The 17,984-nt window shown below is 44.0% G+C and overlaps 1 protein-coding gene across 2 annotated transcripts in view; it reads right to left on the bottom strand.

Moving 5' to 3' along the window:
- Nucleotides 1–14,306: 14,306 nt before the first annotated feature.
- smim8 (small integral membrane protein 8) overlaps nt 14,307–17,984 on the bottom strand; it is a 35,622-nt gene continuing 31,944 nt past the window's right edge. Inside the window, exons 3-4 of one of the 2 annotated variants that reach the window (XM_036148786.1) lie at nt 15,966–16,102; nt 14,835–14,965 (exon numbers count right to left, since the gene is read on the bottom strand). In XM_036148786.1, coding sequence (XP_036004679.1) covers nt 14,953–14,965; nt 15,966–16,102 — 150 coding nt within the window. In that variant the 3' untranslated portion in view covers nt 14,835–14,952. Of the gene's footprint in view, nt 14,966–15,965; nt 16,103–17,984 lie in introns of both variants that reach the window. The other variant, XM_036148785.1, reaches the window with a different exon arrangement.

A 17,984-nucleotide genomic window follows, 5' to 3' on the forward strand; every position in this document is an offset into this window, starting at 1 on the left:
TGTTTTTATTAATTTTATTAAAGTTTCGCTTTTCTTTTTTTTCTCTTGATTTTATTTTTATTATTTAGTAGCAGTACTGCAATATAAAAAAATAAACCCCGATGGGAGAAATCTGCATGTTTAATCAAATAATTTCAAATCATTTATGCATGTCATGCTTCTGGGCCCCTACCTTTTCAGCATGAAATCGAACGTCCCACCCTGGGGCAAGGCTTGACCCTGGGAACTCTGCCTTTGACCCATTATACGGACTCTTCTGCATCCAGACTTTTTTTTTTAATTCTTTTTTTGCTTTTTTATTATTATTATCTACTTGTCCTTAGCACGACCGACCAACTAAAATGAAAGGCCTCACATCTGATGGTCGGCTTCTTGGTATAATGGTCGGGGTCCCCACTTATCAAAGCTCCAAACGTCTTCGCAATAGTCAAGGACTTAAGCATCCCTGCCTCTTTCACCCACAACAGAAGTGGACAGCCTCTTGTGCAAAACCAAGACAAGAGAACTTTAATTGACCAGCTGCAAACTGCTCAGCCCGGTCACCCGTTCTCCAGGTGAAAATCACTCTGCCCCTCCTTCTCCCAGCATGAGAGTCCGTATTTCAGCTGAAAACGTATTTTAATTAAATTATGAATTTTAGTTTAATGTTAAAACCTTAGTCACTGTTCTGTATTGCGAATCCTGTTTTATATAAATATAATTAATTATTTCTACCGGTTTTTACTTTTACTACCTTTTAGTTTTAAATTTAAAAATATCTTGAGGTATTCTTTAAATGGGGTTTAAATTTTAAAAGCTTGCACGCATTTTTGAGCAATTGCGTTTGTTTTTAAAAGAGCTGGAAAATAATCCCCTTACCGTCTCATGAAAGAAAGGTTCGGATCTTCGCGCCAACACCCAGAGACGCTCTGAGACCAGGAGCTCCTCCACGTCCTTTGAAAATCCATTCGAGGTACCAGAGGCCGGATAACCTCTCCGGGCCGGCCAAAGCAGCTCCTGTCCTCGGACTCCCCCGCTTGCCGGTCGGAGATCTTGTTCGTTTACGCCAAATGTTATGGGAGTTCTGAACAGATAACTGACTTCCCTGAGTTACTGAAGAAGGAGACGGTGGAGTGATGTAGTTCTAGCACTTTTATTGAGAGACAGAGCAGAGATCACATAGATGGAAAGTAATCGCACCCCACGGTTCCGCTGCAGTCTCTGTCTGCCCTGTCTCTGTCTGTGTCGCTTTTCGGCTCCCCCTAATACTGCACAGTGACCTTCTCATGAGACAAAACAAAGACAGTCTATCGTAAACAATCAGTATCCCTCAGCAGCTGCAGCATTTGGCCTTGCAATCAGTAAACAGTGGATCTTATAAGCAGACATCAGGTCTCCAGGCCTCCTCTGTCCGAGTGGTGTGAGGCCATAGTGACTTCAGAATAATAATTCTTATAACAAGTTTGCAGATGAGTTAAACAGATTCTTCACCCGGTTGACTCCCCCACACTGGCCCCCTCCCTGCCGTCAACCCTCCACACTTCTCCAACCACCAGCCCTCCAGAGACCTTCCCCCCCCCCCCCCCTCCACCACCCTCAGCAACCCCCGACCCATCCACACCTTTGGTCCTGCCTTGCTCCCCCCTCACAGTCACACCAATGCAGGTGAGAGGTCAGCTGATGAGGCTAAAACAGAGGAAAGCCTGGGGACCAGACGGCACCCCCCCCCCCCCCCCAGGCTGCTGACGACCTGTGCAGATGAGCTCTGTGAGGTCCTCAGCTGCATCTACAACCTGAGCCTCAGCCTGGGGGGGCCCACCCTGTGGAGGACCTCCTGTGTGGTACCGGTTCCCAAAACACCGCACGCCAGGGAACCGGCCCACTTCAGACCAGTCACCCTGACCTCCCACCTGATGAAGACCATGGAGCACCTCATCCTAGCACACCTGCGCACCACGGTAAGCCCCACCCTGGACCCACTGCAGTTTGCCTACTGGCCCAACATCGGAGTAGAGGACGCCATCATCTACCTACTGCAGCGAGTGCTCACCCACCTGGAGACCATTGGGAGCACTGTGAGAGTCATGTTCTTTGACTTCTCCAGTGCTTTCAACACCATCAGACCGGTGTTGCTGAGGGGGAAGCTGGAGGACGCTGGGGTGGACAAACATCTAGCTGACTGGACCATTGACTACCTCACTGACCGCCCTCAGCACGTGCGGCTGCACGGCTGTCAGTCAAAGGTGGCACTCTGCAGCACCGGGGGCCCCCAGGGCACCGTCCTGTCTCCGTTCCTTTTCACCCTCTACACCTCGGACTTCACCTACAACACAGACAGCTGCCATCTTCAAAAGTTCTCTGATGACTCGGCCATTGTGGGCTGCGTGTCTGAGGGGAATGAGCTGGAGTACCGGTCGGTCATGTTACGCCAGTCAGGACGTGACAGACTGCATTTCCCATGATGCAATGTGGTCAGAATGGCCACCAACTCCCATCATGCAACACGGCCCAAAATGGCCGCCGACCGAGATAAGGTTGCTATGATGATAGGTATAAAACCCAGCCGCACCTGTGTTCTTTCTTCTTTTTGGCGCTCCTCCAGTACGGTAAGGCAGGCAGCTGTTTCACTCCGTGGGTTTTCAACCCCCACACGCCACTCGCTGGACCGAGATTTACAGAAGCAACTTTGTCCCTGCGCTGTAGATGCGCAGGAGGTCGACTAAAAAGTACTTTTGAATTCCCTCTGATCTAAGACTGAGAGCCGTTTAATCTCCCGGTGATCGAAAGAGGACCACGCTTTTGTTTTGGCCAAACAAAGCGTCTGAACGCCCAGAGAACGAGAAAGGCGAAGGGACTTCCCCTCCTTTTTTCCCGCTATCCAACACCTGCGTCCATCGAAGCACTTCCACGGCACCACAGATTTGGTGCTGGGACACCCCTGAGACACCACAAGTAACAGGGCTTTCTCTTTTCAGCTATAAGGTGGCATTTCTTTTAGTGCCTGGGCAGAAGTAGAAACTTAGTTTTAGTTGTTGTTACTCCAAGACGGAGTGTCCTTAATTGTTGAAGATTTTTCTGTTGTATGTGCATGCATTTTGAAGGTGATTTTGGCTGTGTTGATTTGTGATTCATAAGCGACTCCGCTGCGGGTCGATTTTTCCATCTTTTCCCTCTCTCCTTGTTTCTATCTTTGCTCTCTCTCTTATCAGCGGATTGAATCTCTTTGTTAGAGCTCAGTTCGTGGTTTGTTTAAACTCCTCAGCCAAGAGCTCCCTCTCTGGCTGAGGCACTGCGCCACTTTAGTGTAAGCGCTGACTGCATCATTAGGACCTCCCCTCACGCATCACGCAAGGTTTTAGGTCATACGCCATCATAGTCGCCATCTTGGGAGGGTGTCACGTAGCTAAATTATAACTAGCTGTTGTGAAAACATAGAGGTGTCTGTCTGGATTCTCAAAGCGGTTTCAATGCTGCGACGTCCAATGCCGACGTCTTGAATGTGATCTTTAAAGGCATACTATGCAACATTTTTCAGTTAATTAATGTGTTCCATACCGTTTTGGATGATTAAATGAGTCATTTCAGGTCGAACAAAGGTTTTCTTGGCTGCCCTGGTGGTCTGTGGGGGAAATACCGCACTTGCAATTGCAAGAGCGCTCGGCCCGCACCCACAGGCTCAGAAGTCTCGTGCAAGACCACGAGAGTCGGTCTTGCTTTACGGCGAGAACTCCATGTGTTTTTGCCCTGCTATTCACTATATGCACGCGTGAAAGCAACAACAAAGAACCGCATGTTAACGTCAAATAAACATGCAAGCATATCGAGTTTTATTATTATTATCATTATTATTATTATTTATTTTTTATTTATTTTTTGAATGTTGGCGAGACGCTCCCGCGGCGGCTGCAGCGAGGCAGCCGCCACGGCAGCATCTCGCCAACGTTTGCCAAGAGAGCGCTGCGGGAAACCCTGATGTTCATACTTTCACTGTTAGTCATTGTTTGTACTGCCGTTTTTTTTTACTTTTCGTTGCGTTCGCCTGTCTGCTAAGCTCAAAACAACCGCGCCTGGCTAGACGGAGAAACCAGAACAGCTGAGCATCTTTATGACAGTGCACTTTTACTTTCGCCCTCTGGGGGGAGCCTCGCTGGAAAATCAACCCCGGTTGCATAGTATACCTTTAAACAACTGTGAGTTGAACTAAGATTTGCTACCTCTCATTTTAATCCATTTTTGACTTTTATTTCCACATATATTTTGCATGTTTTTGTGGCGGTATGCCCGGTGGGCTCTGAACGCACCACACAAGTGCCTTACTCTAATTGGTTGTGGCGCTGTCTGCATATAAAGGGTCCTCCCTCACCTGGTAGACAACACATTGTCCTTCCGGTTCAGACTTCACTGTTTGCTGGCGCTATACGACTGATGCGCTTTTGTTCATGTTAATAATAAATCTTCCTCAAACTCTAGGGTCACTTGTGGTGTCCCACAGGGTTCAGTCCTTGGACCAATTCTATTTACTATATATATGCTTCCGATTGGCAAAATTATCAGACAGCATGGGATTAATTTCCACTGTTATGCTGATGACACTCAGCTATATTTATCCATAAATCCTGATGAATCCAATCAGTTACTTCGACTGCAGTCATGTCTTGATGACATCAAAAGCTGGATGACTTTAAATTTCCTGCATTTAAATTCTGACAAGACAGAAGTTGTAATCTTTGGGCCAGAGTCTTCAAAAAATAAAGTTCTTAATCAATCCCTTAATCTGGATGGCATTAACTTGGCCTCTGGTAATAAAGTTAAAAATCTTGGTGTTGTTTTCGACCAAGACATGTCATTTAAATCCCATATTAAACACGTTTCCAGAGTTTCCTTTTTTTCACCTCCGGAATATCGCCAAAATTAGAAACATTCTGTCCAGGAGTGATGCTGAAAAACTGGTCCATGCATTTGTTACTTCAAGGCTGGACTATTGTAATTCTTTACTATCAGGAAGTCCACAAAATGCAGTTCGAAGTCTTCAGCTGATTCAAAATGCTGCGGCAAGAGTTCTGATGAAAATCAACAAGAGGGATCATATGTCTCCAATTTTAGCTTCCCTTCATTGGCTTCCTGTTAAATCAAGAATAGAATTTAAAATTCTCCTTCTAACGTATAAAGCCCTTAATAATCAAGCTCCATCATATATCAGAGCTCTGATTACCCCGTATGTTCCTAACAGAGCACTTCGCTCTCAGACTGCAGGTCTGCTGGTGGTTCCTAGAGTCTCTAAAAGTAGAATGGGAGGCAGATCCTTTAGCTATCAGACTCCTCTCCTGTGGAACCAACTCCCAGTTTTGGTCCGTGAGGCAGACACCCTATCTATTTTTAAGACTAATGTTAAAACTTTCCTTTTTGACAAAGCTTATAGTTAGAGTGGCTCATACCCTGAGCTATCTCTATAGTTGTGCTGTGATAGGCCTAGGCTGCTGGAGGACATCAGGGTCTAATTTTCTCACTCTACTGATTTCTACTGTTCTTCAGTCTACTGTTCTCCAGTTTTGCATTGTATTACATTGAAATGACTATCGTCATTTCAGCTTTTAACTTTTTGCTCTCTCTCTTTTTCTTCATAGTAGGTACACCTGGTCTGGCGTTCTGTTAACTGTGACATCATCCAGAGAAGACGGCTCACCCGCTACTTCCATCTAATGTAGAACAGATTACTAGATCAATGTGTGCTTCTGTGTTTTTTTTGTCTCTCTTGTTGTGTCTCTGCTCTGTCTTCTGTAACCCCAGTCGGTCGAGGCAGATGACCGTTCATACTGAGCCCGGTTCTGCCGGAGGTTTTTCCTTCCCGTTAATGGGTGGTTTTTCTTCCCACTGTCGCTTCATGCTTGCTCAGTATGAGGGATTGCAGCAAAGCCATGTACAATGCAGATGACTCTTCCTGTGGCTCTATGGTTCCCCAGGAGTGAATGCTGCTTGTCGGGACTTTGATGCAATCAACTGGTTTCCTTATATAGGACATTTTTGACCAATCTGTATAATCTGACCCAATCTGTATAATATGATTGAACTTGACTTTGTAAAGTGCCTTGAGATGACATGTTTCATGATTTGGCGCTATATAAATAAAATTGAATTGAATTGAATTGAATTAAACCCTAATTGCAGATCAAGCTTTCCTTCTGGTAAGAAGCTTCTTACATCCCCATTATTTGTAAAGGTGTCTTCCCAAACAGCTACGGCTCCTGCCTCAGATGGGATCGAGGCAATTGATTTATCACCTTTGCCTGCGGAGGAACAGGGTCGGGTGCGAGCACTTTTGGGCAAATACACTTCCGTCATTGCCACTAATGATCAGGATTTGGGTTGCACCAACCTGATCAGTCATGACATTCCCCTTCTTGATGACGCTCTCGTTCGGCAGCGTTACCGTCGAATTCCTCCATCAGAGTATGAACTTGTGAAGGACCACATAAATCAGCTGTTGGCCGCAAATGTTATTAGGGAAAGCTCCAGCCCCTATGCATCACCAATTGTGCTTGTGCGCAAAAAGGATGGCAGCATTAGGCTGTGTTGATTATCGTCAACTTAACATCAAGACACGGAAGGACGCCTATCCACTCCCTCGTATTGAGGAGTCCCTTGATGCTTTGACGGGGGCCCAGTGGTTCTCCACTATGGACTTGGCTAGTGGTTATAATCAGGTTCCTGTCACAGCAACTGATCGCCATAAAACCGCTTTTTGTACACCTTTCGGGCTTTTTGAGTGGAATCGCATGCCTTTCGGCCTATGCAATGCCCCGAGCACGTTCCAACGCTTAATGCAGCGCATTTTTGGTGACCAGCAATGCCAGTCCCTTTTGCTGTATTTAGATGATATCGTTGTGTTTTCATCCTCTATACAGCAACATCTTGAGAGACTGGATGTGGTGTTGGGACGGCTGCAGAAGGAGGGACTTAAAGCCAAACTGAGCAAATGTCGCTTTTTCCAGAAGGAGGTGCACTACCTGGGCCATGTAATTTTGGACCAGGGAGTAGCCACTGACCCTGCTAAAATCGAGGTGGTAGCAAATTGGCCTGTGCCCACCACGGCCACTGAGTTGCGTTCCTTTTTGGGATTCGCTAGCTACTACCGTAGGTTTGTAGAGGGTTTTGCCAAGATGGCTGCCCCCTTGCATCGTAGAGCAGCAGAACTAACTACTAAATGGCATAAAAGGAAGGATACCCAGAATATTGTTGGAGCCTGGACTGAGGAGTGTCAACAGAGTTTTGAGGCTCTTAAAGCCAAGCTCACTTCTACTCCAGTCCTTGCTTATGCAGATTTTTCCCTCCCTTTCATTTTAGAGGTGGACGCAAGCCACGGTGGGTTGGGAGCAGTCTTGTCACAAGAGCAAGATGGGAAGATAAGACCCATTGCTTTTGCTAGCCGCGGGTTAAGACCTAGCGAGCGAAATATGTCAAATTACAGCTCAATGAAATTGGAGCTGTTGGGTCTGAAATGGGCAATGACAGAAAAATTTAGAGATTACCTTTTGGGCCACAGGTGTGTTGTCTATACAGACAACAATCCGCTGAGCCATTTGGACTCGGCCAAGCTTGGAGCAGTGGAGCAGCGCTGGGCAGCCCAGCTTGCTTCCTTTAACTTTGAGTTAAAATATAGGCCTGCTAAGTCCAATCAAAATGCTGATGCTTTGTCTCGCCGGCCTTGGCCGGCTCCCCCGGAAGTGACTTCCTTGGTTCCAGGTACTTTTGTGCCTCAGCCACTACAGCAAGCTGTGCAAAGTGAGCAAACACAGATCTTCCAGTCCTCTGTAACTGTCTTTCCCTCTTTTGACCCTGGTGATCTCCGTGTTCTCCAGCAGGCTGATCCAGTTCTTCAAGAGGTTATTTCCTTCTGGCAGAGAAAAGAGCGGCCAAATCGTACTGAGCGGCGAGGGCTTTCACAATCTGCTCTTGTATTGCTCAGGCAGTGGGATCGCCTGACTGAGTTGGATGGCCTAATATATCGGCAGGTGTTTCGTTCCGATGGCGGTGGGGCAGTGTACCAACTTCTCCTGCCAAAGGCCCTGACCAAGGACGTACTGACTCAGGTCCATCAGGAGCATGGAAACCAGGGGGTGGATCGGACTTTAGCTTTGCTACGGTCTCGCTGCTATTGGCCAGGTATGTCACAAGAGGTAGCAGACTGGTGTAAAATCTGCGATTTGACAGGAACGTCCAGCCCGTGGTGTTGGTGGTGGTACTTTCTTTGGTTTGGTGCACGATTTCTTTTTCTTTGTTTGCTGTGTTTTTTTTTTGTAGGTCACTGCCAGCTTCGCATTGAGCAGTAAATGTCATTTTAATGTGTGAGTGATTTTAAATTAATATATTTCGGACTAGAAAATTGAAATAAATAAACTTATTGGATTTTGTGGAATTGTCTCACGCCTCATATGTAGCGGGCCTGTGTGCCTTAAGGGTAACTTTACCGTATGATTGAATCAGTGGTCTTAAAATTCAAGCTGCCAATCGGGAAAGGATAGGTGCCGTCACATTCTGGCGTTGTTGACAGGATGCTTCATAACCTGTTGAGAACTTTGCCCACGTCCCGGAAACGAAACTGGACTGTTTGTTTGCCCCAGTTGCTTTATGCATATAACACCACTCCTCATCAATCAACTGGTGAGTCACCATTTTTCCTGATATTTGGTCAAGAACCACGTCTCCCAGTTGATTTCTTGTTGGGAAGAGTTCAAAATCCAGTTGCTGAAACTGTTCATGAGTGGGTCAAAGAACATCAGACGCGCCTGCAAATAGCATTTGAGGGTGCTAGAGAAAAACTGAGGACTTCTGCAGGACGCAGAAAAGCTAATCATGATAAAAACATCAGAGAACCTCCTCTTAAGGAGGGCCAGCTTGTGTTGATCCGAAATCTGGGGAGTAAAAGTCGTCAGAAAACTCAGGATTTGTGGAGTTCAGTGAAACACATAGTTGTTCAAGTCCCAAGAGAGGGTGGGGTAGTGTACTCAGTGGCACCAGTTCATGACCAGACCAGGGTAAAAAGGGTACATCGCTCTTTGCTGAAGGTTTTAATTGGTGCTGATGCACCTATTCCAGTTTCTGTTGAAGTTGCATCTCCTGAACATTATTCCATTTCAGATGGTGAGCTGTCATTTGAGGGTGATTTGTTTTTGAGGCCATGGCCTGAGGAGCAGGTAACATCTGCCCCACCTGCTGCTGTGGCTTCTGATGCGGTTCCTAGGGCTTCAGGATCTGCTGTGGCTCCTAGCGTGGCCACAAATCAACCTACCTCATTATTAGCTGTACCAGCTGCAGAGTCTGGTCCCAGCGGGGTGTCGGTGCGTAAATCTGTACGATCAACTGCTGGCCAGCATTATAATCTCCATCATCTTCCAAGGCCAGCAGTAAGAGAAACACCTTCATCCAGTACCATGGTTGCTGTATTTCGACCTTGGTGTTAAGTTGGATCATCGTCGGGACGTCAATGCAGTTTGGGGGGGGTGGAATGTGGCAGTATGCCCGGTGGGCTCTGAACGCACCACACAAGTGCCTTACTCTAATTGGTTGTGGCGCTGTCTGCATATAAAGGGTCCTCCCTCACCTGGTAGACAACACGTTGTCCTTCCGGTTCAGACTTCACTGTTTGCTGGCGCTATACGACTGATGCGCTTAAACCCTAATTGCAGATCAAGCCTTCCTTCTGGTAAGAAGCTTCTTACATCCTCAATATTTGTTAGCTTGACTTTAGCTCAGATTTACCTGTAACATCTAGGTAACTCATCAAGCTCAGTGACGCTGCTGTTTGTCCTGGACCGGCTGCTCGCCCATACTCTATTGTTCCTGGTTGACGGTCCGTCCGCCTGGGACCTGGTTATCCACTGACGGCTGCCTACCCGTCGCCCTGGTCGTCGACTTCGTGCCCGCTGTCCTGGTCGGCGTAAGCTGGCTTTTGACCCTCGTCCGGTGCGGCTGATTCGGGCTGGTTTGTGACCAGCTCGTCCTGACCCTTCTAGCGCTGCTCTGGGCGGCGGTTGCTGTGGCGCGGCTGTTAGTCTCAGGACGGACTCCTAACTTGGACTGCTGCGGCTTGATGCGTGTGGACTGAACGGTATAACCGTGAAATGTATGTAATTTGAATGTCGCTTTTATTTTGACAGGAACGTCCAGCCCGTGGTGTTGGTGGTGGTACTTTCTTTGGTTTGGTGCACGATTTCTTTTTCTTTGTTTGCTGTGTTTTTTTTGTAGGTCACTGCCAGCTTCGCGTTGAGCCGTAAATGTCATTTTAATGTGTGAGTGATTTTAAATTAATATATTTCGGACTAGAAAATTGAAATAAATAAACTTATTGGATTTTGTGGAATTGTCTCACGCCTCATATGTAGCGGGCCTGTGTGCCTTAAGGGTAACTTTACCGTATGATTGAATCAGTGGTCTTAAAATTCAAGCTGCCAATCGGGAAAGCATAGGTACCGTCACATTCTGATTAGTAGCGAGTAGAATTCCAAGGTTGTTGAATCAGAGAATTACCTTGAATTAGATCAGTCATAACATTCATTCTTGTCTCTTCCCAGGCCATCCCGTCTGGAAATCTTTCAAGGCTTTGCCTCAGCTCAGCAAAACTTAAAATGTTTATATAATATACTGTATGATATGGTTAACATGGACTGTAGACAACCTGAAGCCCATAAAATTTCCTTTTTACCTGTCCTTAGAAAAGCAATTATTCTTCAATTCAGTTATTTTATATTTATTATTTTACTAATACTTCTCTTATTAGTGATTGAATATGTAGTGCAATGCAGCTGAATCTTGGATCCAAGGCGAATTTATAGGTTTTGATCTAAGCCAAAGCACATCCACCTGAATTTAAACATGTATTAACTGAAAAAAATGGTTTATTTTGTATATCAAGGATCCTGCATCCATCCATCTTCTGATCCGCTTAATCCGGGGTGCTGGTGCCTATATCCAGCGTTCACCGGACGAGAACACCCTGACAGGTTGCCAGTCTGTCGCAGGGCAACACAGAGACAAACAGGACAAACAACCATTCACGCACACACTCGCACCTAAGAACAATTTACAGAAGTCAATTAACCTAACAATCATGTGGGAGGAAGCCGGAGTGCCCGGAGAGAACATGAACAGGGAGAAAATGCAAACTCCATGTAGAAATGGGTTGGATTTGAACCCTGAACCTTCTTGCTGCAAGGCAACAGTGCTACCCACTGCTCACTGTGCAGTCCAATGATCCTGCAAATGCATCGAAATTACTCGGCAGCATATTATTTGCTTATGACACAACATCATTTTACTCCAGATCAGATATACAAGACGTAATGCAGGTAATAAACCCTGAGTTGGAAAACGTAAAATGTTGATTTGATATAAGCAGTCACTTAATCTTAAGATAAACTTAACATATTATTTAATGACAGAGAAAAACGATGTATCATTAAATCTATACGGAGTTGAAATTCAAAGAGTAAAGGAAGCTTTTTTAGGAGTCATGATAGATGAAGTTGGTTGTTAACATTGTACAACCCTTTGATTGTCCCATACCTACTTTATTGTATAGAAATCTGGGGATCAACATATAAAACTTATATACAGCCATTATTTATTTTGCAAAAAAAGAACCCTAAAAATGAGTAGCAGTAGGTATTTTAGAGATCCTTCCAATCCATTATTCATACGACATAAAATACTCAAAATTCATGACTTAGTTAATTTAACTTAGACAAGATGGATATAAATACTGTAAAAAATATTTAGTAACAGAACTGATGTACAATTATTGTAAGATAAGTTAAGGGGCAGATATAAGATTCCTCTTCTCTCTGCTCCTTTTCATTCAAGATGAATCTATTTTCTAGTATTGTGTGTATGCTTTTTAAAGTTATTTTTGAATGAATTAAATAAACTAAACTAAAAACCAGGAGTCTTGCACTTCTCATATTCTTCTCATATATTTTCTCAAATATTGCTATGCAAAGTATATTTAAAGACTTCCTTCAAATGGACTGGTTTGTGAGGAATCATTATTGTTAAAAGCAATTTCGTAATCTCAGTAATCTTTTATATAGGATCTCAGCTTTCCTGCTGTTTGCCATTCTAATAATATTCTATAATCATAATAGTAGAGCCTCCAATCTGGCACTTCTAAAGCCATGAATCATGAATCCATTGTCAAAAACAACCACTGAGCACTTTTATAGTGTAAAATCTTAAATACATTCCCACCTCCTCAACAGCTTAATTTTGTAGTACAATAATCCAAACGAGCCGTTATATACAGTTTATCCTCAGTTACAATTAATTATTTCTAACTAACCTGAAATATTTTCCGTTCAAGCCATATTAATCTTTCCGTGTATCAAATTATTTTGGGCAAGTAATTTAAAGTTAAATGCCAACTCTATGTTATCATATATCTTTTATTATATATATATTTTCGTCTTTCAAACTTTTAGTTAAACCTTTTCTCTTTATTGGAGGTCTCCAAAATGCATTTATTTTAAGTGCGGCTGTCACCCAAAACAAAATAAATATTTTTGAAACCGTGGTATCTATGATGTTGGAATTAATATGGGGCTGCTCATGCTTATTTCTGAAGGCCCGTCTTACCCCGGTTTAAGATTTGGCAGCAAAGGAGAAACAATTATCAGAGGCAAACATTTAAAATATGCATATTTAATTCATTTGGAATAAGAGACAAAGACTTACAAGCTAGTTTGTTACCCACATCCTTCTCCTAGGCATTGCAGTTTTTATCTAATCAAAGGTTCGCAGAGACATCCTTTTATAACACTAACTAACCCCTCCCGATTAGGTTGGGTGTGTGTGGGCCCAGACACCGTGGCTCCAGGCTCTATCTGCTCGCAAAACAAGGAAGCTCCTCTTCTGAAGGCCTTACATGCAGTACGGCTGATTTAGTACCTAAAAATGTCCTATCAGGGGTCAAGACAAATGACCTCGACAACCATAAAAAAGCTCTCAAACATCCTGTGAGCTGTGTGCTTTCTGCCTCAAGGGGGAGACACAGTTTAGAGGCCAGGAGTACCTTTTATTATTCTCCATACAAATACCTGATTAATATAACAATTAACGATATTTTCCACAACAATTACTTAAACTGAATTACTCCACACAGATGAACAGAGATTTCACACACCAATATCACATACAATAGTCACATACAACGATACAGTTAGACAAACAAAAACACACGCAGGCCTCTTTTTTCCCATTATTTTTACACAGATCTGTGGTCATTCATTTTTTAAACATTCCGACTAAGAACACATAGCTTTGTAATAGCCTATTCGAGAAGGGAGGGTGGTGGTGGTGGTGGTGGGTCTTCATTATTAATGTTTTAGCTCTGGCTCCATAAGGATTCATCTATTTAACTCGCAGACACCCGGACCCTTATTCACTTAACACTTTTACGTTGATTTACACTGTAAAGGTTTTGAACACGAGATTACCGGGCTTTCTCTAAAATGCGTTCTCCATGCAGCTCTGTCTATAATTTCCACTTCCACCTTTTTTTTCCTACGTTTTCATCCTACTGCTTTACACTGGCCAGTTTCTTACACCACCATTTACCTGTACTTTCATCAAGCATCCGTGGATAAGTCTATTTTAAAGCGTCTTTAAGAGACCCTTAAGGAACCATTTAAACCCAATATCCCCCCATTACTTGGGGCCTCCCCATCAAGATCAAACTCTTCCTTTTATCTTTACAGAAAAACTTGGTTTCAATTAAGAATGTTCAAACTTTAACACCAAGTCGACCGCGTGCCTGTTCGTCAGAATGGCAGCTTTAATATTAAACACAGAGGAAGACACATTTTCCTCTGTGCCTAACAAGGGAACTCTAAACCCACATTCTCAAGGCTACAGTATTTCTCGGGAACCTGGCCAGGGTCCCTCGGACTCATCACGGTTGTAACCGCACACAAATTACATTTCTGACGACAGGTTTGCGTGCCTGTTCGTCAGAATGTTTCTTGAAACATTCCTCTTGAAACATTCCTCTGCCCTTAAAAGTTACAAAAATTCTGCTCACTTAGGATCTGACATCACAGCTCCAAGAGATTAAATAAAAAAAGAGGAAATCTCACCTTATTTTCTTTATGTGCAGCTGCTGCTGTGATGCCATCTCTTCTAGAGACTCCAAAATTCAAAACAAACACCACGCAGACCGGGTTTCGGGACCATTTGTTAAACTATAGAGCTGTTCACGGTCTCCCCTGGTTCTTTTATCTGGTAATGTGGTGTTTCTAATGTAGACTTCCTAGTAATAAAAAGACTCTTCAAACCGTAAGTATATTTTACCATATTTAATGTAAAAGACAGAGGGATGTTTACAGTCAGTACTGGGTTCTCAAAACACAATGCAACCGGTACCTCAGAACCCCGTTTTTTTCTTTTATTCCAGACATTAAATACCCAGCATGTGTCCACCCATTCAGGGTCGGGCACAATATGATATCAGCATTCCGTTCACTACATTGGTGGAGAAGCTCATGATCATTCTGTCCAGTTTGTCTAACACATTTTCCCCATAACAGTCATTCTGTGCAGTCTGAGTATGTCAGACACTTTCCTCCAGAGTCCGTTTATCTGTAATTTACAAAATCTCTAATAATAGTGGGGTTTTTTTTTGCATATTCGTTTGTCTTGTTCATTTTTGTTGCTCTGTCAAATCACCGTAACACAGTTGTCAGGAGTTCTTTATTTCAATCAGCTCAGCTTTCATTTTTGTTTCCCAAAAAACACAATCATACACACTCAGTCATGTGGTGAACTACAGCATGCATTGTCATCAGTCCCATTTGGAAGTCTTCCTCTTCATGTATCTCTCTCCTTGGCTGTCTATAGCTTCATAAAGCTGCTGGTCATTTTCTTTCATAGCGTGCAGATAGCCCAGGTAAGCCACACTCAAAGTGATGGCCACCATCCCAAATACCATCACTGGTTTATTCTGCAAAACAACACAGCTCTATATTAAAAGCTTGAAGGGATATCATCACATTGTAACATATCAAAATTTAATCCCAGTGAGCCTGGTACTAATGCACATTTCCTGCTCTGAAGAAAAGATTCTTACATTCAACTGTATTAAGGATTTTAGGGAGTTGGTCATAATTATTCAGAAATTCAATTAAATTGTATTTATACAGTGCTAATTAACACCACATGTTATCTCAAGGCACTTTATAAAGTCAAATTTAATTGTCAAACACAATTTGACAATTAATTAGTCAAATACAAAGTTTCCTAAGAGCCAAGAGTATTTTTATTGTCACCATGTGTTACCATGACGAAATTTCTTTTTGGCTACTCCGGTTCACATTACACACATTACACATAATCAAGGCAAACTGACACAAAGCAGGCAATGAACAATGGATACGTTTTTTGTAGCATTCAGGAGAGTCACAAGATGACAGATAATGAGGTAGTAAGGTGCTTATTGTACAGTGATATTTGAGGCTTCGTGTACAGCAACGTGCATTTACATATTCTGAGATGATAGTGTGCAAGTAGGCAATAACATCATGGCGATTGTAACGTATGAAGGTGTTAGTAACAGTGGGGTGATTTTAAAGCGGTGGACTGCAGTCTCCCATCAGGGGGGTGATTGCCCTCACAGCTCTTAGGAAGAAGCTGTTTCTAAGTTTATTTTGGCCTTGAAGTTTCTGGAGCGTTTACCTGTTGGGAAAGGGGCAAACAGTGGATTGCCTGGGTGGGTGGGATCAGTGGAGATGCGTCTGGCCCTTCTTTGGACTCATTCTGCATAAATTGAGTCTAGATCCTGCACACAGCATCCTACAATCCCCTGGGCTGTTCTCACCACCCGTGCTAAGTCCTCCCTCTCCTGAACAGTGCAGCTCCCATACTGTACAGTTATGCTGAGACATAACACACTCTCTATGGTAGCCCTATAGAAATACTTTAGCAGTTTAGTGGAAAGTTCAGACCTTTTCAGTTTCCTGAGGAAGAAGAGCCATTGTTGGGCCTTCTTCACCAGGTGGGAGGTGCTGGCAGTCCAGGAAAGGTCGGAAGAAATGCGAATGCTCAGGAACCTAATGCTGTCCACGCACTCCACCACCTCCGCCTGTATGTAGAGAGGAGTCTATTATTACTGGTATTCAGGATGAGGTTGTTCCTGGAGCACCACTGTGTGAGATTGCTGACCTCATCCCTGTAGTGGGACTCATCATTGTAGGAGATGAAACCCACTACAGTGGTGTCGTCTGTAAACTTTACCACTGTGTTTGTGGGGTGGACAGCAGAACAATTGTGGGTGAAAGGGGTGAATAGAGCAGGGCTGAGGACACAACCCTGCGGCGTTCCTGTGTTAAGGATAAGTGGAGCAGATATGCGTTTCCCTAATCCTCACCCCCTGGGGTCTGTTGAGAAAGTTACTGATCCAGGAGCAAAGAGGTGTGGATAATCCCATGTTGTGGAGCTTCAGAGCCAGCATGTCTGGGAGCACGGTGTTGAATGCTGAGCTGAAGTCCATAAAGAGCATCCTAACATACGTGTTGGGCTGCTGTAGATGAGTCAGAGCTGAGTGCAGTGCTAACGAGACAGCATCCTCTGTGGAGCGACTGTCCCTGTAGCCAAACTGCAGGCTGTCCAGGCCAGCAGGGATGGTGTCCTTGATGTACTTTAGGAGGATCTTCTAGAAGCACTTCATGATGACAGCAGTCAGAGCAATGGGACAATAATCATTGAGGCAGATGATGATTGGTTTCTTGGGGTCAGGCATGATAATGGATAATTTCAGACAGGCAGGGACTGTGGAGAGCTACGTGGAGATGTTGAAGATGTCCAGAAAGACCCCTGCTAGCTGGTCCACACACGGTTTAAGCGTCCAGGCTGACACCATGTCTGGACCTGCGGCCTTGTTGGTGTTTACCTTTTCCAGGGAAGAGGTCACTCGGTGGAGCTGCAGGACGGTAGGCTGATGGTGCTCCTCTGGCTGGGGAAGATGTTCAGGCTCCCTGCTACTTGGAGAGTCAATGCGAGTGAAGAAGCCGTTTAAGGTGTCAGGGAGAGCCGGGTCATTGCTCAGCTGCTGGTCGTTGCGCTTTTGGTCTGTGACGTTTCTGATACCTCTCCACATGTCGCCCGGATTGTTGCTGCTGAAGTGGTCCTCAATTCCTTGTACGTTTGCTTGGCCTTCTGGATGCTTTTTTAAGTTCGCTTCTAGCCCTGCTTTAGGCCAGTCTATCTCCACATCTGAAACCCATGACCCATTCTATTAACCTAGAACGGGTCATGTGACCTAGAGCAGCGCTGTAGTTCACAAGACCTATTTAGCGACGGGTCCGACCCTCTCATAGCAGAGACGGTTTGTTCATCAGGGCGATTGGGCGACGCACTACCAAAGAGAGAAAGAGAGAGGAGGGAATTTATAAGTTAAACCAATCAATCTGCGTTAAATGTTACGTTGAGTACGTCGCCTCCTTTGTCCCGCCTCTTTTTGGGCGATTTCAACATGGTTGAATATCGCCCTGATCTCTCTCATAGACGTTCAAGTTAAGAACGTTTTTTTCAATACGCAGGCTCTGCAATTCATTCTCTATGGCTTCTGGGAGTGCTTGCACTAACGTATTTACGTTAGTGCAAGCAAGTGCAAGTAATCTGCTGGATTACTGTCAGGTGTGAGAAGAAGAATGTCTGAGTATGAATAAAGTTTGATAGAAAAAAAAGTGTGACAAGAAAACAGTGGAGCACGTTATATTATTTTGCAGTAAATATGATATTGAGAGGAATGAATAGATAGATTACAAATCAATAAATTAAAGTTAAACATAAAATATCTTTTAGACATGGACACCAAATCAGAGGGTTATTCTATATTATTGAGATTTCTTAAAAAGACCAATTTGATAAAAATTATTTCATTTTTTTTTATTTATCAAATTTTGATTTTATTTTTTATTATTATTTTTATTTATAGTAGTAGGATATTAGATTAGGTCATCCCG

Source organism: Fundulus heteroclitus, chromosome 16 (assembly GCF_011125445.2).
Source record: "Fundulus heteroclitus isolate FHET01 chromosome 16, MU-UCD_Fhet_4.1, whole genome shotgun sequence".
NCBI lineage: Eukaryota > Metazoa > Chordata > Actinopteri > Cyprinodontiformes > Fundulidae > Fundulus > Fundulus heteroclitus.